Source organism: Aegilops tauschii, chromosome 3 (genome assembly GCF_002575655.3).
Source record: "Aegilops tauschii subsp. strangulata cultivar AL8/78 chromosome 3, Aet v6.0, whole genome shotgun sequence".
Taxonomy (NCBI): domain Eukaryota; kingdom Viridiplantae; phylum Streptophyta; class Magnoliopsida; order Poales; family Poaceae; genus Aegilops; species Aegilops tauschii.
Window position 1 is genome coordinate 569,633,265 of NC_053037.3, and position 26,958 is coordinate 569,660,222.

General features: G+C 47.1%; 1 protein-coding gene across 1 annotated transcript; it reads right to left on the reverse strand.

Annotated features, from left to right (window-relative positions):
- Positions 1 to 12,244: 12,244 nt before the first annotated feature.
- On the reverse strand, positions 12,245 to 14,308 carry LOC109785557 (glutathione transferase GST 23). The gene has a single exon (XM_020344141.4). The coding sequence runs from the start codon at positions 14,256 to 14,258 to the stop codon at positions 13,548 to 13,550; it is 711 nt and encodes a 236-aa protein (XP_020199730.1). The 5' UTR covers positions 14,259 to 14,308; the 3' UTR covers positions 12,245 to 13,547.
- Between the last annotated feature and the right edge of the window lie 12,650 nt (positions 14,309 to 26,958).

The following is a 26,958-nucleotide window of genomic DNA, read 5'->3' on the forward strand; positions in this document are numbered from 1 at the left end:
GATCAATAAATGGGCAAAATGCAAAGAAAAGATTCTTTCAAGACACATAAATGGAGGGCTTTAAAGTTAAGTAAATTGACTAGTAATTGGGTCAAGAAATATCATCTACATGTACTTAATTAGTCACACCTACCTATGCATAATGGTGAAATTAAGTTGCACTCCGTTCACAAAAACCACCCAAAGGCTGAAAGACACACACTCCTACTGCAATTAAAAAAAAAGCAACTCTTAATGAATCACCCAGCATGTTTAAATCTTCCCTTCTTCCTCCCTCCCTCATTTCTCTCCCTTCTCTCTCTCTCTCTCTCTCTCTCTCTCTCTCTCTCTCTCTCTCTCCATGGACAGCGGCGGCAGCGGGCCACCTTAGACGCGAATGACAAGGCAAGCGTAGCCTAGCCTGGGAGGTCACCCCGGACCTCTTCGAGGTCTAGTTCATCGGCCCGGTGCTCGCATGCCCACATGTTACCTTGAGATTGTGGATCTAGGTAAACATTTCATTAGGGTAATCAAGAGTTCGTGTTTGGTCGATACGCGTTTACATATTACTATGCTATTTGACTGCATTTATGCTTGCATTTTCGGTCATGAACCAAACACCTTCCCAGTGTCCATTGTGTTTTTACCATGTATTTTTACTATTTGTGAAAAATAATATATTACTTTAAAAAAAATCCGAAGTGATACACGGTGAAGCGTTCCCTGCCTGATGTCGAATTCGATTCCTAGTCCGACAATGCCCGTGCGTTCATATATAAACGTAGCCGCGCACGCAGGTCGGCCCTCGATTGTTTCCCGTCCGCCGGTCCGCTTGTTCTTTCTTTGATCAGCCGACCATAGAGGACTCTACCGACACGGCGGCAGCGACGGAGACCCGCAGCCGTTTCCAAGGGGAAGGGACCATCCACTTCCGGCACAAACCACGCGACCGCTCGTGCTTCTTGCGCATCCACGGCGACCTGATCCTGACGCAGGGGTCGCCGATCAAGTCGTCAGGGAGCTCCTCCGGGTCAAGTTCTTCGATCCGAGCATCTTCAAGTTCATGCGGTCCAGCAGCGGACTCATCCACCAGATGCTCACTGAGGCGCTGGCGACCAGCGAGTACTTCAGCTGGATGGATTCACTCCGTACGCCTGCCCTCAACATTGCCATGGGGATCGTTAGGTACGTACGTGAGATGGACGAGATCTTAGTCGATTTGAGCTGCGACATAGACATCGAGATGCCCCAGTTACACGTGTGTTTGGTGCACAAGGAGGCCGCCGGCGACTGAGGCTGCCGGAGTCACCGCACGTGGCCGGAAGCGAAAGCGCCGCGGTGAGCCCCGCGAGGTGTGTGCCATCTGTTTGCCGGACTTGGAGATCGAAGACGGATTGTTGGGCTGGAAGACCACGACGTGCCCCACGATTGTTGGGCTTGACGACCAGGAGACCATCAGCAGGCTGCCATGCTCGCATGCCTTCCATAGCCGGTGCATCATGCCGTGGTTCCACAAGGCCACGACGTGCCCCAATTGCCAGCATGACATTATGGAATGCTTCAGCTTTGAGACATCGGTATCTTCCCACGACTTCATACGTCTCAAAGCAGATGATGGGCAGTTCCTAGATGACATACCCGAAGATGAACAGTTCCAAGATGAAGTAGCCCAACACATTGGACAATCGACAAATTCTGAAGTGGAAGATGTAGAATTCTAACGTTACTTTAGTGTTTTTTTTATTCAACAAATTTGGTGTTGCTAAATGTGCATACCACACACATGGCTCCGCCACGACACGAGCTGGGTCAAGCAGGTCGTGCGTCGTGGGGTGTGCTTCCAGTGGCGAAGCTGCCCAAAAAATCTTGGGCGGGCTGGATAGTGCAAACAGTACTATCAAATTAAAAATAAATGCATTATTGTTGGATAAACTCCATGTAAAACTCCTTTTTGCTCCAGCCCAGGGCGGGCCATGGCCCTTTCAGCCTTGTCGTAGCTCCGCCGGTGTGTGCTTCCATTCGGGCACAACGTTACTTTAGTTGACGCTCGGCAGTATGTAAATCATGTAGGCTAGTGGCGCAGGCACCCACATATAAGCCTATAATTGATATGAGCAGAGCACATCATGAGATTTTATGCCGCCGCCAGAGAACTTCCATTTTAACTCATACATGTGGCACTCAACCAGGAGGTTGAGAAAACTTGAAGCCTATATGGCTATATGAAGTGTAAGGAGATCATCCAAAGATTGCACCTTTTCTGTTGGAATTCATGCATTTCATATCCATGCGTTTCAAGAAAACGCAATGTGATCTCTATTCTTTTCCATTACCAGGATGTAGGGCATCAATCGAAGAATTTACACCAACGTGTTGTATATTTTTTTCATTACCAAGTTGTAGGACATCAATCGAAGAATTTACACTAGCTAGCAATATCCCTAGCGAGATTGGACCGCAGACTTTGGCACTTGAGCTAAAATGCTTGCGATGTGTGAAAAAATTCAAAAAGTGGGTTTACAAATTGCAATTTTTTTCAAAATAGTTCCAAGTACACATGGTAGCATGTATACACTCTTTGTAGTTGCATTGGGGGGAAAACATGTCCGCCGGCATTATGTGCCGAGATAAAAGACGTCTGTGAAACTTTCCGGATGTAGGGAAGTTCCAGGGGCAGAGACAAGATCCAGGCCCTAGGGTTGGGCCTGAGACGTGATGTCCTATCCACCATTGATTGTAGTGATTACTATTGTAGCTGAAGGCGGCCCATGGTGGTCCGGTGCCTATCGCCAGCCTGGCTCTGCCACTGAGGAGTTTCACGTTGGCTCAGTGTTTTAGTATGCGAAGGGGTGTGGAAGAGGAAATGGGAAAGCACATCTCACATGGCAAAAGAGTTCATTTTTCGGGCTAATCAAGGTGGAGATGCAAATGCAGTGCCCACCCATCCATGGTAAAACCACATTCCACACCCAAGCACACACATTCAATGTAGCTAACCTAGGACACGTTTAGTTACCTGCTCTTTTTTGCCCCATTGCATGTGTGTCTCAGATGGGCCTGTCTCGGGTAAAACAGGCCTCGAGTCGATCCCCTCCCTCGCCGAAATCCCTCGCGAACCTGGCCTAATCTCCACCCACGCCTCGGCTGGATGGAGGCAGACCGCACACGTCTCTTCTATGCGCCTGCATCGGTACTCGATGAAACCGACGGCTCCTCTCTGGGCTCGCAACAGTGTTTTTTTACTGACTCCTCGCATCGGCAGCTTTTTTAGCAAAATTAGCTAGGGTTTCTTGACTGGTAAGAGCATGTCTAACAGAGCCCTCAAACTGGTCAAACCCTCAAAATAACCGCCAGTTTGAGGGTTGAGCTGAAAAAAGGGCGCAGATCAGAACCCTCAAATCTTTAAACCCTCAAATTTTTTTCCAGGCCGAACCCTCAAGTTCGAGGCCAACCTACAGCAGTGAGGGTTTGTGCCAATTTCTCAGGCCGAACCCTCACTCGGTCAACGTCCGTGCGGGAGGGAAATTTCCCCCACCTTCCTCCCTCCTCCTCCACCTGACCTCGCCCCGCAGGCGCCGGCATCGCCGATACGGCCGCCACCGCCGCCGCCACGCCGCGTCACCACCGCCCCACCGCGCCCCGTTTTGGCCGCTGCCCCGCCGCCCGATTTGCCCGAGCTCGCCTCCGCCCCGCCGCCCCGATTTGGCCACCGGCCCGCCGCCCTGCCGTCCGCCTCCGGCCCCCGGCCTCCCCGCCGTCCGCCTCCCCGCCTCCCGCCCCGCCCGAGCGAGCCCGCCGTCCGCCTCCCCGCCTCCACGCCCCGCCCGAGCCCGCGTCGCCGTCCGCCCCCCGCTTCCCGTAGCCCCGCCGCGTCGCCGTCCGCCCCAGCGCCCCCCGCCTCCCGCTGCCCCGCCGCGTCACCGTCCGCCTCCTCGCCTCCACGCCCCCCTCGACTCCGGCTCCGCCCGAGCTCGCCTCCGCCGAGCCACTCGATAAGTCTTTTTTCCTTTTTTTGTTTCTTTTCCGTTGTTTAATTGTTGTCTAATTGCTTGTTTAATTTGTTGACAATAGATGGAGATGTCAGATTTTTCCAATTGGTCGTCTTCGGACGATTCGGACATCGAGGAGCTGCTAGAAGACGATGACACGGAGATGATGGTCGCCATTCTCGCCGTGAAAGATGTTGAGGATCGCAACAAGCTGCTGGATCAGAGGAAGGGGTCGCAGAAAGGGCGCCTTTGCATCGAGAGGAACCGCGCACTCGGCCACGAGCAACTCATGCAAGACTACTTTGCAGAGGTACCGACATACCCACCTCGCCTCTTCCCTAGAAGGTACCGCATGCGCTGTACTTTGTTTGAGAGAATCGTCAAAGATTGCGAGGCCAACTCGCATTATTTCACGCGTCGTAGAAATGCTGCCAGTGCCATGGGATTTAGTGCATACCAGAATATATCGGCTGCGATGCGGGTGCTCGCGTATGGCATACCCGCGGACTACTGTGACGAGTATCTTCGCATTGGCCAAGATACTACCACCGAGTCGTGCGTAGGTTTGCCAAGATGGTCATCCGGTTGTATGGTGATTGGTATCTTCGGGCTCCCAATGAGGAAGATACAAAGAGGTTGATGGAGACAAATGAAAAAAGGGGATGGCCGGGCATGCTTGGTAGTCTAGATTGCGTGCATTGGAAATGGAAAAATTTCCCAAAGGCATGGCATGGAATGTATCGCGGTAAAAGCCATGATCCTACCATTGTGCTTGAGGCCGTGGCATCGCAAGACTTATGGATTTGGCATGCATATTTTGGTTTGCCGGGAACACTCAATGACATCAATGTGCTTCAAAGGTCCCCTTTATTTGCAAGACTAGCTTCAGGTGATGCTCCAACTTGCAATTACAAGGTCATGGACAATGAGTACACAATGTGTTGTAGGGTGGAGACCCTAAGTGGAGATCTTTCACGAATTGGAGGGGAATCCACAAGAACGCGAAGAGCACGAAGAACAAGAGGGTAAATCACAAGAGGAACACTCAAGAACAAGTCCAATCACACATCCACTAGACTCACAAACACATGAGATTCACAAGGTACAAGAACAATCAAAGGGAAACAAGATACATGGTAAAGTTCATCCCAAATCCTATGAAGGAGATGAGGTCTTGATGATCTAGATAGATCTTTCCCTAGAAGGGGTCTTGAATCCCTAGGGATCTTCCCCAATGGAGGCCTTGAACTCCAATGGAGTCTTCTCCCTCAAGAGGGAACCCACAAGGGGAGATACATGAGCTAAGCTCTAATGTCTAGTTCTAATCTTAGCTAACCCTAAAAACTGAGAGGAGCACGGAATATATAGTCTAGGGGCGAAGGGGTATGGGCCTCGGTGTTTACATGGGCTTTTTAGCCCGATTCGTAGCAAAACTGGGCGGACCGGATAGTCCGGTGGTAAGGACCGGACAGTCCGGTGAGGACAGATGCAATTTTGGGTGCCACCGAACTGTCCGCTGTTGGGACCGGACTGTCCGGTACTGCAATTTCGGTGCGACCGGACTGTCCGCTGTGAGGACCGGACTGTCCGGTAGTGCAATTTCTGCACGCTTCGTTTTCTTCATCTTGACACCTCCGGTCAGCTCTTGGGTCTTGGGGTCCTTCTCCTTGGCCTCCGGGAAGCTTCCTAGCTGCTTGGTGGTGGTTGCCCTTGTACCTAATGATGCACAACGTTCCATGGTGAGGTAGCAACCACGTCCCATGGATATTCATGTAAATCTCAAAGAGGAGCGGGTTCACCTTAAGTCCGGTAGGTCCACTTGGGGCTTGAGGTGCTATGAAGGTGTACAAGGAGATGACCGTAGGATGCTCCGCATCATCCCCTCCCCCTTGGGAAAGATCCGACCTTGGATCGAAAACCAAATCACCATGGGAAAGAGATGGCGTCGCCGTGTAGAAGTGGACGATCACCAAGTTCTCGTCATCTTGAAGCTCGAAATGGGCACTCTCCAATGTTGCACCATCTAGTGATTCCTTCAAAAGGAGCAAAGACAACAAACACTTGGAAAAACAAATGTGGTTAGCGTTGGTGCAAAACCAAGCATTCCAGAGGTGATGCACCAAACAAGTGTTGTCATCAAGCATAGGATATGGTTTGACATAGGATTGTGACATGGCATGTAAGCACATAAATTGAGCATAATGAAGGTCATCATGGAAATAAGTATGCAAATGGGACGTAGAGATGCAAATATGTTTGACAATTGAACACGCATCTACCTCAAGGTCATAGCAAGCATGCATAAAGCGCTCGACAAATGGTCGATGCTAGGCATAAGAATCATTCACAACACCAACATAAATGAAGTGTCTAAACACATGGGTCAAGTGCAAGACAATATCATGAGTAAGACTAAAAGCATTGTTGCACTCAATACATGTCAAATCATCTAGCATGAGAGAGGCAACACATGGAGAGATATGACAAGAAGCAATAACAATCATGTGCAAAGCATGTAGATGGTTGTCATCAACCGCATGAAATGAGCAAGTATGAATCATGGATGATGCAACAGAAGCAAGAATATCAATCATGTTGTGCAAACTAGTGGAGCGAAGATGCAACACACTAGAGGAAAGCATGGCAATCATGCCATGTGAACAAATAATAGGCATAGACAATGCACATGACATATCGCAAGCACGAACACAAAGCAAGAATATAGTATCATCATAAGAATGGGTCACAAATGGAACATGGCAATAACAAGCAATATCTCCACCAAGCACTAGTAGAAAAAGGGCTTTGGTTCAGCCAGAAAAGAGCATTAATACCGGTTGCATTACGAACAGGGACTAATGTGAGCATTAGTCCCGGTTCAAGCGGCGAGGGCACCGTACACGCATTACTCCCGGTTCAAATGGGACCTTTAGTCCCGGTTGGTGCCACGAACCGGTACTAAAGGGTGCGATGCCCATTAGTACCGGTTCGTGGCACGAACCGGTACTAAAGGTCTAACATTTAGTACCGGTTCATGCCACCAACCGGTACTAATGGGGTTGAGACCTTTAGTACCGGTTCGTGCCACGAACCGGTACTAATGGTGCAATTTTCAAATCCTCCCACCCCCCCCACCCCGTGTCTCGCCTTTTCAGTTTTGTAAAAAGCAAAAGAAAATGATAAAAACCTCAAAAGTTAAAATCCTTCGAGATGTAGTTATGTTACCACATCTACTAGTTAGGAAAATTTAAAAACTTCAATTTGGACATGTTTTGCAAAAAGTGTAGGGAAAATGTAAAACGGCTATAACTTTTGCATACGATGTCAGAAAAAACGTATAATATATCAAAATGTTCAGCATGAAAATCCGCATCCAATTTTGACCGCCTACGCCTGTTTGCAAATTTTTAGAATCCTCAAATTCAAAAAGGAAAAAAAGTTATGCTCAAATTTCAGTTTTTTTAATTTTCGTTAAATCTGGTCAAACTATGGCAACCTACTTATTCAAGAAGTATTAGTGTTACTAAATAATTATTCAAGAATATTAGTGTTACTAAATAATTATTTCGGTTTTTTTGAATTTTGGTCAAATCTGGTCAAACAATGGCGAAACTACTTATTCAAGAAATATTAGTGTTACTAAATAATTATTGTTTTTTAGAACAATAGTTTCAAACTCAAACAATGAAATGTGTGACTTCATGCTCAAGCTAAACTCCTGAGGGTTAATAGGATTGACATCTTACTATTGTCAGGAAAACAACAAGTGCAGACTTGGAAACAAGGGAGAATAGAATCCGGAAGTTAAGCGTGCTCAGGCTGGGGGAGTGGGAGGATGGGTGACCGTTCGGGAAGTTAGATGATTTGGAATGATGAGGGGTGATTAGAGATTAAATTGAGTAGTGCTGAGGGGTGATTAGAGATTAGAGGTTAAAATAATTCAGAAATTTGAAAAACGGGAAAATATTTCAAAAAACAATTTCAAAAAAAATCAAAAAAATAAAAAAAAATCCTTTAGTACCGGTTGGTGTTACCAACCGGGACTAAAGGTGGACCTCCAGGCAGTAGCCACGTGGAGGGCCTTTAGTCCCGGTTCGTATAAGAACCGGGACTAAAGGGGGGACCTTTAGTAACGATCCTTTAGTCCCGGTTCCAGAACCGGGACTAAAGGCCCTCTAGAACCGGGACTAAAGGCCCTTTTTTTACTAGTGAAGCTTGCAAATACACATACAAGTACTAGAATCAATCATCATGTGTAATGCAAAGCATGGGTCATAAGTGCATGGAAAAGTAATAGGAATGATCATATCATGCAAAGTAAACATGGCAATATGGGCAAATGAGACACAATGGACAATAAGCCATAACCATGTGAGAGCCATGTAGAATAAATGCACGAAGTCTTGGCGCTAAGAGAGCAATGGGAAAAATAATCCATGGGATCCCAAGTCCTCATTGCTCTCTAGAGCTCGTTTTGTCAACTCGTGGGATTGCGAGGTTGACAAGTATTCATGGGTACCTACACAAAAGAGACACAAACCAAAGAAATTGTGCGCGTGGTAAATGTACACATCATCCATCATGATGTGTATGTGCACGTGTGAATTAGCACAAGATAAGCATCGCTCAAAGAAATTTGATGGTATAAGAACATGTCATCCCTCATGAAAGAATAGTTGTTATGTATAACACGATGGGGATGCAAATTGAGCATACAATTATATGGCACATCAATAGCATTTTCATTCATGGGAAACATATGGTGCACATAATTATTGGGATCATGCAATGGATGGGATGGATAAAAATCTCCTAACATGTATGAGGAAACTATGGAGGTCTCCTCATGAACATAATTGGTAACATCATATGGAGAAAATGGACAACATCCAAAACAATGCATATCCGAAGCTAGGTGGGCATGGCATGGCATATGAGATAAATGATGCAAAGGGAGCATATCAATATAATCACAAGAAAAACAAATGCCAATAACCATGGGCTTGTCATCTATGCCATATGTGCAAATTGGGTTTATTTTAATGGCATATGCATAGTCACTATGAAGAGATTGCAAATAAGACATATGGTTGATTTCATGCATAGCATATGACAAGTCAAGCGAATTATCAAACATGATGTGACCAAGGGAATTGTGACAAGAAATCCTATGTAACATGGCATCACAACTAATAGACTCCACATGAGAATCATCATACTCATCATAAATGGGCAAGAAATCATCACATGAGGAAGTCGCACTAGCATGAATCATGGAAATAGGTGGATCAACATCATGCAAGCAAGCAATGTCTAGAATGTCCACTAGTGGGACTAGCGCATCACCGTCACCTTTGTTACCATTGTCATTCCACTCATGTGGTGTAAGTGAGGTGGGAAAGACCAAATGGTGGTCATCTTCATCTTGATGGAACCATGTGGGGGCCGGGGTGCATCATATTCCACCATGGCCATCGTCTTGTCCAAATGAAGGACGAAGTCATCATGAATCGGCGCGTCATCATAGATGGGACCTAGCACCAAATGAGAAGACACAATAGAGGTAGAGGTCAAGTTGTTAGAGATGCAAATGGCCTCACGAGACCTATCAACTATCTCACTGTCTCTATGTGGTGGTTCACTCACTCCCTCAAAGTAGTTGCACTCAATCTCACATATGGTGGAGTCACTCATCTCACTCAAGTGGTGGGGGTTGTGGCTCTCCTCACATTGGAATCGGGGCAACTCATCATATATGGGGCTAGTGGTGAAGTCACTCTCACGCTCAATATGGTGGCACAAGTCACTCAAGTCATCATACGTCATCGTGGTCGAAGGGAAAATCCCATGCTCAACCATCTCGTCATCATCGCCGTGGATGAAGGCCGAAGATGGCACATCATCACTCTCGCCTCCAACGATGGAAGCATCATCCTTGCTCGTCACCATGTCGCTTGCCTCTAAAACTTCGTCCTTGAGAGTCTCCGTAGTCGTAGTCGTCGCCGCACCGTCTTCAAAAAGAGTCATGGGAGACTCGGCATCATCAATGCCACAAAGAGGGATGGCGGTGAAGTCGAACTTGGGACCGTCATCTTGGAGCTCGTCGGGCTTGGACATCTTGGTGGTACTATCCTCATGCTCATTGTCATGGAGCTTGGTCGTCGAGAAGTGTGCTTGGGGTGGAGAAGCCTTGGCCTTCATGAGTTCTTGTTCCGCCTTGAGAGCACCAATGTAGTTGTCGTCGAGGGACTTGTAGTTCCCGAGGAAGATAGTCTTGGAGATGTCGTTGTGCAATCCCATCATGAAGTGGAACTTCATCGAAATGGGGTTGTCCACGCCGGCTCGTCGCAAGGCAATCTTCATCTCCTTGAAGTACGTGTCGATGGACTTGGATCCTTGGGTGGTGTTCTCCAATTGGCGTAGAAGTTGTTCCGTGTAGGTTGGAGGCACGAACTCTCTCGGCAAAGCTCTCTTCGTCTTGGGCCAACTCATGTCGTAGCTCTCCGAAGGTGTGTGAAGCCACCATGTTGATGCGTAGTCGTGGAAGTTCCTTGTTGCGAACTTCACTTGATCTTCGGGGGGAACTTGATGTAGCTTGAGGTAGTCGTCCATGAGGCGCTCCCACTCGAGATACTCCTCGGGTTCTTGAGTCCCATAGAAAGGAATCGCATGGTCGATGTCGAGGTCGTAGTAGCTCGTGGAAGTCGCGGACTTGAGCTTGGGGAGCTTCTCTTGAGCGTAGTCTTGGGGTGCTTGTTGGCGAAGATGTCGTATGTCCGTAGGCGAAGATGACTTGAAGTTGCTTGGCGAAGATGAGAGGAGGGTATGGGGAGGGCCAACGGCGAGCTGTGGCAGAGGGGATGGGAAGAGCTGGTGGGTAGCGGCGATGGGGAATCGGGAGGGGCTGTGAGGAGGAGGGAGATAGGAGGGGGCCGAGGAGAAGTGTGTGTTAGGGTTAGCCTTTTATACGGGGTATGGTTGGGCGGGCTTAGGCGGGCTTGCGGGGCTGTACTAGATTGTCCATGACAGTTTTTGAATTTGTCATCGCAAATCCATCATGGATTAACAGATTTCTTGTAGTGCCTTATCTCTCCTCTTTTTGCCCCCCCCCCCTACTCCACTCAGTCTGAGTTGTTGGGACACGGACGGCGCCGTCGATGTGCTTGCGGAGGTGAGTGACGAAGAGGATCTACACATGAGATGACTCCCGCATGCGTCATTCACAAAAGATGAAAAAAAAATAACAGTGTATTGGTATTCCGTGCAATGCACGGGCATCTTGCTAGTGTTAAATTTCATATTAACAATTCGGACCTGGAAAGGTGTTGAAATTTGGTGGCATCGTTCCTTTGGTAAAAGAGGCATCAACTCCTAAGACCGAAACCCTCAAAATCCGACCAAACAATGCATATAATAAATAAAGAGGACTTAACTGGTGCACGTTTTGCATAAGTCCTAAAAACTCACATGGTGCATAAAAGGCGACTATTTTGTAAATTGCTTACTCGTGTCGTCTTCTTAACTTCTTTCTTCCAGCACCCTCCTCATCTTCTTCCTCGCGAGCACCCTGCTCCCGTTCTTGCCTCGCCTTCTGTGTGTAATATGGTGTATTTGTTGTCCATAGACGTTAATTGTGCCGACATGGCATCGTTGCCCTACATGGCATTGGGTGGGTCCCACTTGTCAGGGAAAAATTTAGTGAGTAGAATAGTTGCTTGCGTAGACTGAGTGGGTCCCAGCTATCGGATAAGACTGCAAATCATATTGGAAGGAAAAATAGTGCGCACGGGGTTTCGAACCGATGATCTGGAGGTAACCCACGTCGCACGAAACAAACCCGCCTCCTTTTATATTATTTAGACAAAGAAGTTACTCATAGGTGTTGCACATGATTTTTCGTAAAGCATAAACATTTTGTTTCCTACAAGTACATCATTATTTTTGAAACTTTATTTAACTATATAAACCTTTATTTAACTATATAAACCTTTTAAATAGTACATGAATATTTAATTTAAAATATGAACCTTTATTTAACTATATAAAAAACTTAAAACTATACTAATATTTCTAAAATACTACAAGCATTTATTAAATAAGCTCCACTTTTAAATATTATATAAAAAATTATAATTTATAAATATTATAAATTATATGAATATTTCTAAATTAATACCTGAATATTTTTTGAAATTACATTAACAAGTTAAAAAACATATTTGTTTGTGTATTATTTACAACACACCAATATTTATTGATCATTGTGATTACAATTTACATATATATTTTACAAATTTACCAGAAAAACTAAAATGGGAAAAAGGGTCATACTGAGTTCAGCCCATTTATGCCCTATTATGTGAGTGCTTGGCTCATGGACTAGCTATTGGTCCCATTAGTTCTTCTAAAAAAAAAGCTATTGGTCCCATTAAGGCGGACGAGAAGAGCTGCCAACCCTCTATTCCACATGGCGCGTGTGGTTGAACGTAATGAGGAAGTTTTTAATTTTTCTGGATATTATTTTTTGGATGATGATAGTGGGATTTTCTTTCCCCTTTTTCCTTTTGAGAATTTTTTTAAGCTTTTCTTTTTCTTTTTGAGATGGATATGATGTTCACGTGATACGAGAAAGTTTTTTTATATTGAGATGAAGGTCAGTTTTTTTTCTTTAAGATGGAGAAACGCGCATATAGCTTTCGCTGAAGTGGGCCATAATGACGGGACCTAACCACTAGTAGACATCAGAGGGCGTGGGCTAGAGTTGTTAATCCTAGGGCAGGTAGTCTTCAGGTTGCTCATTCGAACCCCAAAGGACATGTCATCATTCTTCATTTGGATTTTCTCTTTGTGCCATTCAATGATAGGTGGGACCCAACGGTCGTAAAGACACATATTGTGTAAGCCACTGCAAGTGCACCTGGTGTCTCGTTGGCACGATCACACGCATGCCAACAGAAATACAATGCTACTGCAGCGCAACTAACATCTATGGACAACGAACGCATTTTATTACACATGAAAGTTAAGTCCGTGCGTCACTTTTCTGTATGCCACAACTGTAGACACCAAAATGATCATCCATGCCGATTTCAAGCACGAATGGTGCATTAACTCGTGTTATTTTCTCTTCTAGATGAGAATTAGCAAATCCATTTATTTTAACAAGAATTTATTCAGCAATACGTAATGTACAGGATACAGGATTGATGACACGTACCAATTTTTTTCATGTTTACCAGTTTTGCATCAGACAATCCGCATATAGTTATAGTAAGAGTTTGTCTAGTGGGCATCTAGATGTGCCTTAATTATTACATCTTAGTGACTCAATTAGAACAGAAAGAAAAAAGCAAAAAACAAAAAAAAATATTTACACAAATCTTAACGTAAAATCAATGACAAAGGATTTAGGTGTGCAATATTTAGAGCACACGTAGATATGCTTTAGTAATTGTTGGTCAAAGTTTGTTTGTTTTTGGAATCATTTGTCAAAGTTATTGCAACGGCCAAATAATTTTTCTGCAAAGTTTTGGATCACAACTCACCACAGACGCAACAATGTTCGGTACAATTTTGGTCTTACTTCTTGTGCGTTGACTTGGCAAGGAGAACGAAGCGGTCCTTCATAGCCGCGTAGTAGGCGACCATCTCGTCCCTGCTCGGCAAGCACTTCTTCACGGCCTCATCGGAAGCATACTCCCCGCGCCACCGGCAGAGGGCAGGGTACTCCTCCTCGCGCATCATGCTAGATTCCACGCCGGCGACCTCCTCCAGCACCGGGAGCCAGGCGAGCCCGCTGGCGGCGATGTCGAGCAGCCCTATGGAGTCGCCTCCGAAGAACCGCCTCCCCTCCAGTTGCGCCTCCATGAGCACCAGGTTCTCCTTGGCCTCCTCCCGGAACCCCTTCCGCGCCTCGCCCTCCGGCGTCCACAGCGCCTTGAACAGCGTCCTCGAGCACCTGTCGGCGGCGAACTGCGCCCAGAAGCGGGCGGCGGCGCGGGCGAGCGGGTCGACCGGTAGGAGCGGCGGGCCCTCGAAGGCCTCGTCGACGTACTCGACTATGACGAGCGACTCGGCGACGGCGCGGACGTCGTCGTCGTCCTCGCCGTGGAGGAGCAGGGGCACCTTCTTGTGGACGGGGTTGTGCCGGAGCAGCAGCTCGCTCTTGCTGCCGAGGTCCTCCTGGATGAACTCGTAGGCCACCCCCTTCAGCCGGAGCGCCGCCTCCGCGCGGTGCGTGAACGGGCTCCCGAAGGAGCCCAGCAGCCTCACCGGCACCGCCTCGCTCATCTTTGCTTCTCTCGTTTCTGCAGCGAGCTCACAACACGGCTGAAAATAATTGCTGGTGTGTTGTCTACCAGACGTGGGCTCATGGCATACATATATGTTGGATTTCTAGCTTGACAGGATCAAGTCGACAGTCAACTTTGGTAGCCTGCGTACTCTATTTTATTCATGCGTTGAAGACGAGGGTTTGCTGAAGTTTGCTGTGACGGAGAAGCTGATGCCAAACGTAATGATCAAGTCTGTTTACCCACTGCCTGCATGTCTTTGGTTTGTAGTGTAAACGCTCTCTCACGTGACGTCTGAATTCCTTGTCGATCCATAAAGCCTAAGCATCAATAGTCATGACCAAAGTTCTAAGGGGCGTGCTATGAAGACCGGCCGGGTCGCGAGCCGTCAGATCTGGCGTCATCGAGCGGCTGAGCGTTGCCCTCCCATGTTGCAACAGAGGTCATATTGCAGTAAAGCTCTTGTTGTAGAAACTTTTTTTTTGCAACAGAGCCCGTGGTGTGAAGGAGACGTGTCGGCAGCTGTAGGAGGTTGTAGTGGTGGTGGCCATGGCCGGCCACGGTCGAGGCGGGCGGGGGTTTTGGATCACCGGGCTGAGGACGGCAGACAGGAGGCATAGGGGCATGCTCTGCTCGTCTCCGGCTACACGATCCACGGGTAACATCGGGCTAGCAACGCGCGAATGGGAGAAGCACTGCAAAATATCACGCCGGCAGGAGGTCGGGCACGTTGCCGTGAGGTGGAACCACGACAAGATGACTGGGTGGTGGAAGGAATGGGAGTATGGTAGCCTGACGGTCTCCTCCTCCGGCAAATAGACGGCGCACATATCGCCTGGCTAATGGCGGCGCTTTTGGCATGTGCCAAACACCCTCGGATGAAGAGAGGAGCAGGATCCATCATGCCGCCGCTATCGACCGGGATCATGATGTGTGCAGGTACTCGTGGGACATGAACACGCTGCCGTTGAGGTGAACGAAGCACTGGTGGCCACTCGTCCTGGCATCCATCCTTGTGCCAGTCTGGGTGCAGTCAAGGATGTGGGTGTCCATCGCCGCTACGGCCACTATGAAGGAGAAGAAGAAGTTGATGTCATGGAACTCGTCCCTTCCACCATCGGTTGTGGCTGATGAAATACGCGATCATTGCCGTGAGTGAAAAACAGTGGGCAACGATAGTCTTAAGTGAGTAGTTCCCTGAGGGTGCTGCTTGTGGATTGGGTCTAGGGGCAGCCTCTGTGCAGCATGCAGACCAACACTCTGTAAATTTATTAGCTCCCTATCTTAATATATAGGCGTGCAGATCATCTACCAGAAAAACCCAACAATGCTAGTCTCTTTCCACAACTTCCATGGCTAGGCCTCCATCTCCACCTCCACAAAAACAACCGAAACAAAAAAGACTCGGACAAGGCAACAGAAGTGGTTCAATTTTGCCACAATGAGTGCTTCATCGAGCACCTCGTCAGTGTCCCTCCCCCCCCCCCCCCCCCCCCCCCCAAACGTTGATAAGACCTCGATGGACAGCGGCGGCAGCGGGCCGGGCGCAGACGACAAGGCGAGCGTGGCCTAGCCCGAGAGGTCACCTCAGATCTCTTCGACGTCTAGTTCATCGGCCCGGTGCCCACCTACCCACAGGTTGCCTTGAGATTGTGGATCCAGGTAAACATTTCACTAGGGTAATCAATCAAGATTCGTTTTTGGTCGATACGCGTTTATAGATCTATTTGACCGCATTTATGCTTGCATTTTCGGTTATGAACCAAACACCTTCATTCCTACCGTCGATTGTGTTTACATATAAATACATTACCATGTGTTTTTTCTGTACTACTTCCTCCGTTTCTAAATATAAGTCTTATTAAAGATTTCAATACCGACTACATACGGGTATATATAGACGTATTTTAGAGTATAGGTTCACACATTTTTCTCCGTATGTAGTGCGCATTGAAATCTCTGAAATGGCTTATATTTACAAATGAAGGGAGTACTTTTTATTGGGATGTTCATTTCCTACTATACTGCCGGAAGTGATATTAGTTTTTTTTTTTTGAGCAGGAAGTGATAGTAGTGTCTCTATAGTTCTATATATACACGGTGAAGGAAAGGATAGGCGTGTTAAAAAAAAAGAGAGGAAATAATAGGCCCTGAGGAGAAGCGTTTCCTACCTGATCTGGAATTCGATTCCTACTCCGCCCAATGCCCGCGCATTCATATATAAACGTAGCCGCGCACGCCGGTCGGCTGTCAACTGTTTCCCGTCCGCCGGTCCGCCTGTTCTTTCTTTCATCAGCCGACCATGGAGAACTCTACCGACAAGGCGGCGGTCATGGCAGCGCCAGCAGTACAGCCACCTTGGCCGCACGCCGCGGCGGCGACGGAGACCCGCAGCCGTTTCCAAGGGCAAGGGACCATCCACTTCCGGAGCAAGCCACGCGACAGCCCGTGCTTCTTGCGACTCCACGGCGACCTGATCCTGACCCAGCGGTCGCGCGGGAACGGACCACGGGGCGGGGTGTGCGACAGCGATCAGGTCGTTAGGGCGCTCGACCAGCGGAGTAGGTTCTTCGACCCCAGCATGTTCAAGTTCATGGGGGTCTGCAGCAGATTCATCCACGTGATGCTCGCCGAGGCGCTGGCGACCAGCGAGTACGGCAGCTGGGAGAATTCACTCCGTACGCCGGCCCTTAACATAGCCATGGGGATCGTCAGGTACGTACGTGAGAAAGACAAGACCTTAGGCGACTTGGGATACGACCTAGACATCGAGATGCCTGAGTTACATGTGAGCTTGGTGCACAAGGAGGCCGCTGCGGCGACCGAGGCTGCCGGAGTCACCGCACGTGGCCGGGAGCGAAAGCGCCGCCGTGAGCCCCGCGAGGTGTGCGGCGTCTGTTTGCTGGACTTGGAGATCCAGGACGGGCTGTTGGGCTGGAAGCTTGAAGACGGGGAGACCGCCAGCAGGCTGCCATGCTCCCATGCCTTCCATAGCCGGTGCATTGTGCCGTGGTTCTGCGAGGCGACGACGTGCCCCGCTTGCCGGCATGACATTATGGAATGCTTCAGCTTTGAGAGATCGGTACGTTCCGACGACTCATAAATCTCAAAGCAGATGACGATGGGCAGTTTCTAGATGAAGTAGCCGATCGATGATGAACAGTTCCAACTTCCAAGATGAAGTAGCCCAAGATAGTGATGAACAATCCACAGGTTCTGAAGGCGCAGGAACCCAGATATATGTAAGCCTAATATGAGGAGAGCACATCATGAGTTGAATTTGAGCGGATGAATTTTATGCCGCTGCCTGTGGACTTCCATTTTGTCTCATACATGTGACACATTTCCTTTTGGAATTCATATATTTTTTAAGAGGACGCAACGTGCTCCATATTTACACTATTCATGAGATGAATTTGAGCGGATGAATTTTATAGGCTTAGGAGGTTGAGAAAACTTGAAGCCTATAAGAAGTGGAAGGGGATCATCCGAAGATTGCACTTTTTCTATGTGAAGTGGAAGTGGCAAGTGGCCTGGCTCATTAGCATCTCTCTATGCATACATGATTTGCAAAAAAAAATCATCTGTATACATGCAATTTAACCAAGTGCAATGTGCCTGTTAGGATTTAATTAATGCCGTAATTAAGAAAATAATCCTCTCTGTGTTACTGCACTTGCGTTGCCAATCTGGCAGGAGTGACAACGGTTTCCTCGCTCTCCATCGAGTGGACGCGACCCTTCACTTGGGGCGTGTTTGGTTACCTGTATTTTTTTAGGCACTTTGCATACTTGTCCCAATTGGGCCTGGTTGAGGAAATGCAAGCAAAAAAACAACATCTATGTGTTGATTAGTTACCTGCATCTCCTCTAGTTTGCATGTGCCGGAACGGAAGGCAGGTTGTTTGGTTGCAGACTTATTTCGGAGAAAAGACAAGTCACTTTGCATTTATTGATGTTGTGTTTACAACATACCTATTTGAATTTCTTCGTGCTTACGAAAGGCCTTGTATATGTCGGAGGCCTACCTCATAGTTATTGTAATTACATACAATATATAACTTCCCCGTACTTTTTAGAGTCCTATCCATTAGAGGCCTACTAACATTATTCCATGTGACACTTGTAGTCACTTTGCATTTATTGATATCGTGTTTACAATATATCAATCAAAATTTTCACGCGCTTATAAGAAACCGTGTACCCATCAGATGCCTACTTCATATTTATTGAAATACAACATATACATGTTTACTTTCTCCCGCGCTTTTTAGAGGCCACTAGAGGCCTACTCACATCACTCCATGTAACACTTGAAGTCACTTTGCATTTACTGAAATTGTGTTTACAGTATATCCGTCTAAATTTCACGCGCTTTCTAGAGACCTCCTATACGTTAAAGGACTACTGACAGTACTCCATCTGACACTTGAAGTCACTTTGCATTTATTGATGTTGTGTTTATAGTATATCTGTTTAAATTTTCACGTGCTTATAAGAGGCCTAGTATCCATTGGATGCCTACTTCATATTTCTTGAATACACACAACATACATATGTTTAACTTTCCCCGTGCTTTTTAGAGGCCTCCTGTCCGTTAGAGGCCTACTGACATTACTCGATGTGACACTTGAAGTCACTTTGCATTTATTGATGTTGTGTTTATAGTATATCCGTCTAAATATTCACGCGCTTATAAGAGCATTTGCAATAGTCTGTATGATAGATTCTTTGGTATAAGGATCACGTCAGCAGTCATCGGCGTTTCATACAAGTTCTCCAATGAATCGTATGTTAGTCTGGTGGAAACCACGCACATTAAATCAATAAACAAACCTGATGACTAACGCCCAAGAGAAGGAAATTGGGGAGGCAGCTGCCGTAGCTCTCACCAGGTCAGTCAGGGCCCACAGAAATGACTGTAATTACCTCGGAGCTTGTGGCTAGAACGTTGGTTCAGGATCATACGATCTCATTCTCTCTCTTCTTTTATTTTACGCCACCTCAACAAAACAGTCTACATGACAGATTTACCAACGATGATCATATGACCATTGGAGATGCCCTAAGAAGCCTCGTGTCCATTGGACACCTACTTCATATTTATTGAAATTACAGACAATCATATACCTGTTTAATTTTTCCCGCCCTTTTTAGAGGCCCGCACATTTCTTCACATTTTTAATTCAAAGAATGGTTTGCTTTAACTAGTTACCTCCATATGTAAAATCAGAGCTATTTCTGTGTCAGCTTGGATGTACGATGGCCCTTCATTGATCAATCAATGGGCAAAATGCAAAGAAAAGATTCTTTCAAGACACATAAATGGAGGGCTTTAAAGTTAAGTAAATTGACTAGTAATTGGGTCAAGAAATATCCTTTACATGTAGGGCTGGAATTCGAGCCGAGTCGAGCCAACTTGGCTCGACTCGCTAAAGCTCGTGTCTTTAACGAGCTAGCTCGACTCGACTCATTACTATAACGAGCTCAAATCCAGGATTGGCTTGACTCGTATAACTCGCGAGCTGGCTCGTTTAACTTGTTAAGCTCGTTAAAGATATAAACATAAAACCTTACGAATATGATAAAAAATGATTACTTGGGAATGAATAATGTACGTATTAAACATGTAAAGTGTTCACAAAAAAAATTAAGCATGTACGAGCATCATTTACAATTGTCAGTACCATCAGCGGTGTAGGCGCAGCGCCGCCGCCGTCATGATTCATAGGAGAAACAAATAGGGAAGATAGGAGGGAAATCGGCCGCCTATAACTTCGCTAGGAATAGAAATGGAATAAGAGAAATCGTTCTGTGGGACGTGTGTCTCCTGGGCGGTTGGGCCTTCTGTTGTGTGTCTGGGACACCGAGTTCTTGGCTGATCTTTTGTACCGAGCCTAACAAGTTACACAAGTACTCGTGTGCTCGGCTCGTTTAACCTGGTCTATAAACGATCTTAAACTAGAGCTCGGCTCGAATCGTTATTCTTCGAGTTCGAGTCGATTCGAGCCAAGTCACAAGCTACTCGTTTAGCTCACGAGCTTCGAGCTTTTTTTCCAGCCCTATCTACATGTACTTGATTAGTCACACCTACCTATGCATAATGGTGAAATTAAGTTGCACTCCTTTAACAAAAACCACCCAAAGGCTGAAAGATACACACTCCTACTGCAATTGAAAAAAATGCAACTCTTAATGAATCACCCAGCATTTTTAAATCTCCCCTTCTTCCTTGCTCCATCATTTCTCTCCCTTCTCTCTCTCTCTCTCTCTCTCTCTCAACCAGTGGATAAAAGGTGGACATGCAGAACACAAGGAAACAAAAGAATAAAAGGAACGGAAAGAATAAGAAGCAAGTCTTCAATGTTGAGTTGATGGGCAGTGGTATTTTTTCCCATAATTAATTCGTTCGAGGGTCTGAAAGATGCATTCACAGTTTCACACCAAGAGAGAAAGAAATACTTTCTTATTGAATATCTCCTCTCTCTCCATATTTTCCTGAAGAAGAATTTCACATCTTTCTCCCATGTTCGTTTGTGGGCTTGGGCGTGGGAAGATAAGAGAAGAGGGATCAATGGTAAAGGAAGGACCTTGCCACCATTGCGGAGTCACAAGTGAGCTCATGTTCTCGCATAAAGCTGAAATTTCTCCATGAGTTGTGTAGTTGCTTCAGATTCCATCTGGGAGATGGAATCCGCCAGATTCCTAATCTCGCTTTTTCTCTGGATCCTGGAATCCATCGTCGGGATTACCCCAAGTGTTGAAGTCTTTGTGTGTTCCTATGCAAGATATGGTTAAGGTCTAGGAGAGGCCTTTCCTTGGATGTGAAATTTTGAACAAATTATCTCATCCCTAGACACATTTAGGCTTGTGTTTTGACTATGCTTGCTTGTTATATACTATAAGGCAACATGAATGGTTCAATCCTGCCGCAATGAGTGCTTCATCGAGCACCTCAACAGCCCCCCTCCCTCCCCCCCCCCCCCCCCCCCCAATGCCAGTAAGACCTTGATGGACGACGCGAATGACGAGGCAAGCGTGGCCTAGCCTACGAGGTCACCTCGGACCTCTTCGAGGTCTAGTTCATCGGCCCGGTGCTCGCATGCCCACATGTTGCCTTGAGATTGTGGATCCAGGTAAACATTTCATTAGGGTAATCAATCAAGATTCGTGTTTGGTCGATACGCGTTTACATATTACTATGCTATTTTTTTGCGGGGTATATTACTATGCTATTTGACTCCATTTATGCTTGCGTTTCGGTCATGAACCAAACACCTTTCCAGTGTCCATTGTGTTTTTACCATGTATTTTTACTATTTGTAAAAATAATATATTACTTTAAAAAAAGAGTAAAAGTCTGAAAAAAACCTTGAACTCATAGAGTCGCTCGAAATTAAACCTCGAACTCGCAATCCCTGAAATCGGTACCCTGTACTTAGCAATCCCGATCAGTTCCAACCCTAAACCGACACTTGCCTGTTTCTTGCAGGGAAAAAGTCGATCCTGGCCGGGAACAGGCACTTCTATCACTGACTATGTGGCCCAGATGTCATCTCTCTCTTCCTCCCTCTATTCTCTCCTGTACAGATCGAATGATATGCACCTGGACAGTACTAATGTACTATTGACTTGCTGCGGCGGTGATATATCCGAAGTGATACACGGTGAAGCGTTCCCTGCCCGTGCGTTCATATATAAACATAGCCGCGAACGCAGGTCGGCCCTCGATTGTTTCCCGTCCGCCGGTCCGCTTGTTCTTTCTTTGATCAGCCGACCATGGAGGACTCTACCGACACGGCGGCGGCGACGGAGACCCGCAGCCGTTTCCAAGGGCAAGGGACCATCCACTTCCGGCATAAGCCACGCGACCACCCGTGCTTCTTGCGCGTCCACGGCGACCTGATCCTGACCAAGGGGTCGCGCGGGAACGGACCACGGGGCGGGTTGGTGTACGTCACCGATCAAGTCGTCAGGGAGCTCCTCCGGGTCAAGTTCTTCGATCCCAGCATCTTCAAGTTCATGCGGTCCGGCAGCGGACAAATCCACCAGATGCTCACTGAGGCGCTGGCGACCAGCGAGTACTTCAGCTGGATGGATTCACTCCGTACGACTGCCCTCAACATTGCCATGGGGATCGTTAGGTACGTACGTGAGATGGACGAGACCTTCGGCGATTTGAGCTGCGACATAGGCATCGAGATACCCCAGTTGCATGTCATAGACATCAAGATACCCCAGTTGCATGTGTGTTTGGTGCGCAAGGAGGCCGCCGCGGTGACCGAGGTTCCCGGAGTCACCCACGTGGCCGGAAGCGAAAGCGCCGCGGTGAGCCCGGCGAGGTGTGCGCCATCTGTTTGCTGGACTTGGAGATCGAAGACGGAATGTTGGGCTGGAAGACCACGACGTGCCCCACGATTGTTGGGTTTGGAGACCAGGAGACCGCCAGCAGGCTGCCATGCTCGCATGCCTTCCATAGCCGGTGCATCATGCCGTGGTTCCACAAGGCCACGACGTGCCCCAATTGCCAGCATGACATTATGGAATGCTTCAGCTTTGAGACATCGGTATCTTCCCACGACTTCATACGTCTCAAAGCAGATGATGGGCAGTTCCTAGATGACATACCCGAAGATGAACAGTTCCGAGATGAAGTAGCCCAACATAATGGACAATCGACAGATTCTGAAGTGGAAGATGTAGAATTCTAACGTTACTTTAGTGTTTTTTTTTGATTCAACAAATTTGGTGTTGCTAAATGTGCATACCACACACATGGCTCCGCCACGACACAAGCTGGGTCAAGCAGGTCGTGCGTCGTTGGGTGTGCTTCCAGTGGCGGAGCTGCCCAAAAAATCTTGGGCGGGCTGGATAGTGCAAACAGTACTATCAAAATAAAAATAAATGCATTATTGTTGGATAAACTCCATGTAAAACTCCTTTTTGCTCCAGCCCAGGGCGGGCCATGGCCCTTTGAGCCTTGTCGTAGCTCTGTCGGTATGTGCTTCCATTCGGGCACAACGTTACTTTAGTTGACGCTCGGAAGTATGTAAATCATGTAGGCTAGTGGCGCAGGCACCCACATATAAGCCTATAATTGATATGAGCAGAGCACATCATGAGATTTTATGCCGCCGCCAGACGACTTCCATTTTAACTCATACATGTGGCACTCAACCAGGAGGTTGAGAAAACTTGAGGCCTATATGGCTATTTGAAGTGTAAGGAGATCATCCAAAGATTGCACCTTTTCTTTTGGAATTCATGCATTTCATATCCATGCGTTTCAAGAAAACGCAATGTGATTTCTATTATTTTTCATTACCAGGATGTAGGGCATCAATCGAAGAATTTACATCAACGTGCTGTATATTTTTTTCATTACCAAGTTGTAGGACATCAATCGAAGAATTTACACTAGCTAGCAATATTCCTAGCGAGCTTGGACCGCAGACTTTGGCACTTGAGCTAAAATGCTTGCGATGTGTGGAAAAAAAAAATCAGAAAGTGGGTTTACAAATTGCAATTTTTTTCAAAATAGTTCCAAGTACACATGGTAGCATGTATACACTCTTTGTAGTTGCATTGGGGGGCAAACATGTCCGCCGGCATTATGTGCCGAGATAAAAGACGTCTGTGAAACTTTCCGGGTGTAGGGAAGTTCCAGGGGCGGAGACAAGACCCAGGCCCTAGGGTTGGGCCTGAGACGTGATGTCCTATCCACCATTGATTGTAGTGATTACTATTGTAGCTGAAGGCGGCCCATGGTGGTCCGGTGCCTATCGCCAGCCTGGCTCTGCCACTGAGGAGTTTCACATTGGCTCAGTGTTTTAGTATGCGAAGGGGTGTGGAAGAGGAAATGGGAAAGCACATCTCACATGGCAAAAGAGTTCATTTTTCGGGCTAATCAAGGTCGAGATGCAAATGCAGTGCCCACCCATGCATCCATGGTAAAACCACATTCCACACCCAAGCACACACATTGCAGCTAACCTAGGACACGTTTGGTTACCTGCTCTTTTTTGCCCCATTGCATGTGTGTCTCAGATGGGCATGTCTGGGGTAAAACAGGCCTCCAGTCGATCCCATCCCTCGCCGGAATCCCTCGCGAACTAGGCCTAATCTCCACCCATGCCTCGGCTGGATGGAGGCAGACCGCACACGTCTCTTCTGTGTGCCTGCATCGGTACTCGATGAAACCGACGGCTCCTCTGTGGGCTCGCAACAGTGTTTTTTTACTGACTCCTCGCATCGGCAGCTTTTTTAGCAAAATTAGCTAGGCATTCTTGATTGCTAACAATGTTTACAAGTATGAGTGTAGGATCATGAGGAGATCCCAACCAGATGTGTCTCCCTTGGGGGAGCGAAACACCAAACCTACCTAATTTATGGGCTTCAAAATTATAGGCCTGAGGTTCAAACGAGAAATTACAAGAATTAAAAACTTTAGTTGTCTCTAAAATCTCTTTAAGAACTCCCCCATAATCTCCACCGGCACCTTGATGAATGTGGTTGACCACCTGCTTACAGTGCGATGCCACCTAGATATGTTGCATGGCTAAATCTTGAGCCAAAGCAAGAGCTTCTCTGCAGGCCAGGGCCTTGATACGTCTCCAACGTATCTATAATTTATGAAGTATTCATGCCATGTTTACAATAGTTTTATATGATTTTGGTATGATTTGATTAGAACTGACCCGGACTGATGTTGTTTTCAGCAGAACTACCGTGGTGTTGTTTTTGTGCAGAAATAAAAGTTCTCGGTCCATTGTAGCCACGAGAAATCAATCTAGGCCCTCTCTGGCACCCTGCTGGAGGGGGCCATCATCACCGGAGGCCATGGAGGAGGACCCCAGAGGGGCCATCATCGCCATGAAGGCCAAGGACCAGAGGGAGAACCTCTCCCCATCTAGGGGGAGGCCATGGAGGAGGAAGCACAAGGGGGAGAACCTCTCCTCCTCTCTCTCGGTGGCCCCGGAGTGCCATCGGGAGGGGAATCATCGCCACGGTGATCGTCTTCATCAACATCACCATCATCATCACCATCCTCATCTCTTTTACGCGGTCCACTCTCCTGCACCCCGCTGTAATCCCTACTTGAACATGGTGCTTTATGCCACATATTATGATCCAATGATGTGTTGCCATCTTATGATGTTTTGAGTAGATGTCTTTTGTCCTTTGGTTGATTGATGATCTAGATTGGTACGAGTTGTATGTTTTATTTTGGTGCTGCCCTATGGTGCCCTCCGTGTTGCGCAAGCGTGAGGGATTCCCGCTGTAGGGTGTTGCAATACGTTCATGATTCGCTTATAGTGGGTTGCTTGAGTGACAGAAGCATAAACCCGAGTAAGGGGGTTGTTGCGTATGGGATAAAGGGGGCTTGATGCTTTAATGCTATGGTTGGGTTTTACCTTAATGATCTAGTAGTTGCGGATGCTTGTTAGAGTTCCAATCATAAGTGCATATGATCCAAGAAGAGAAAGTATGTTAGCTTATGCCTCTCCCTCATATGAAATTGCAATGACGACTACTGGTCTTGTTAACAATTGCCTAGGACAATTCCGCACACCGATCCATCATTATTCCACACTCGCTATTTATAATATTTAGTAATATATTCTATCTTTATGATAACAGCACCTACTTTTATATTTTAGCTCTCCGATATCATGCAAAGTTATCCTCTTCATACCCACAACATAGTTTTATTTCTCGTTTCTAGTTGGAAGCAAGCGTTCGGTGTACGTAGAGTCATATCAGTGGCAGATAGGACTTGAGAGAATATTGATCTCACCTTTAGCTCCTTGTGGGTTCGACACTCCATACTTATCACTTCCACCTTTGGGAATTACTACGATGATTCCCTGCACTTGGGGATTATCAGGCCTCAAACGTGGCCGGGTTGACGAGGCCTTGAATGACCAGTATAGAAGAGCCCAGATATCCTACATCCCGATCTCAACATATAGTTGTTGTCGTTCTGATGTTGTGCTCGATCGAGACTCCCGAATCAACATTTATCTTAACATGTCCTTCGGTTGGGGCCACCCAAACTCACCGAGCGCCAACTCGTTGTGTACATGTTAACACATGTGGCTCCACGCATCGACAGCTGGACGCAGTCGCTCTGATCCATCGAAGCCCAAGAGGTAGAATGGGCTAGCTGACGACCAGTGCACCAGAGGCCTTCATTTTGGCCTCTGGAGCATCAACCCATGGGACAACTGGGTTAGATTTCACACAGTGCGGGACAGATTGCTTCTCAAAGGAGATCTGACGGCCAAAAACACCTAGATAGTGAAAATGGGATGCCAAAATGCTAATCACCGAGAAAGCTCGGTGTAGGCTCAACTTTACTGTCCTAAATGGTATTTTTTAGAAAAGGGTGAATACCCCAGATTCTTCATATGGGCGATGCATGCAGCCATTTTATTAATTATATACAAAGTAGTACATCAGGTAGTCTGAAGCCATCATGTTAGCAACAACTGTTGCTACTCCTATCCACTTGATAAAGGGTTGCCGACAGTCCAAGCCTAATACGAAACAGACATCATACAGAAGCCTAACATTTAAAGCCGGAGGCCCCAAGCAAGGCCAGATCGACCGCGCATCCTCACGCCGCGGGGCTCCCCACCATCCCGTTGGCGCAGGAGAGAGGGAGGCCCCGCTGATACGTCTCCAACGTATCTATAA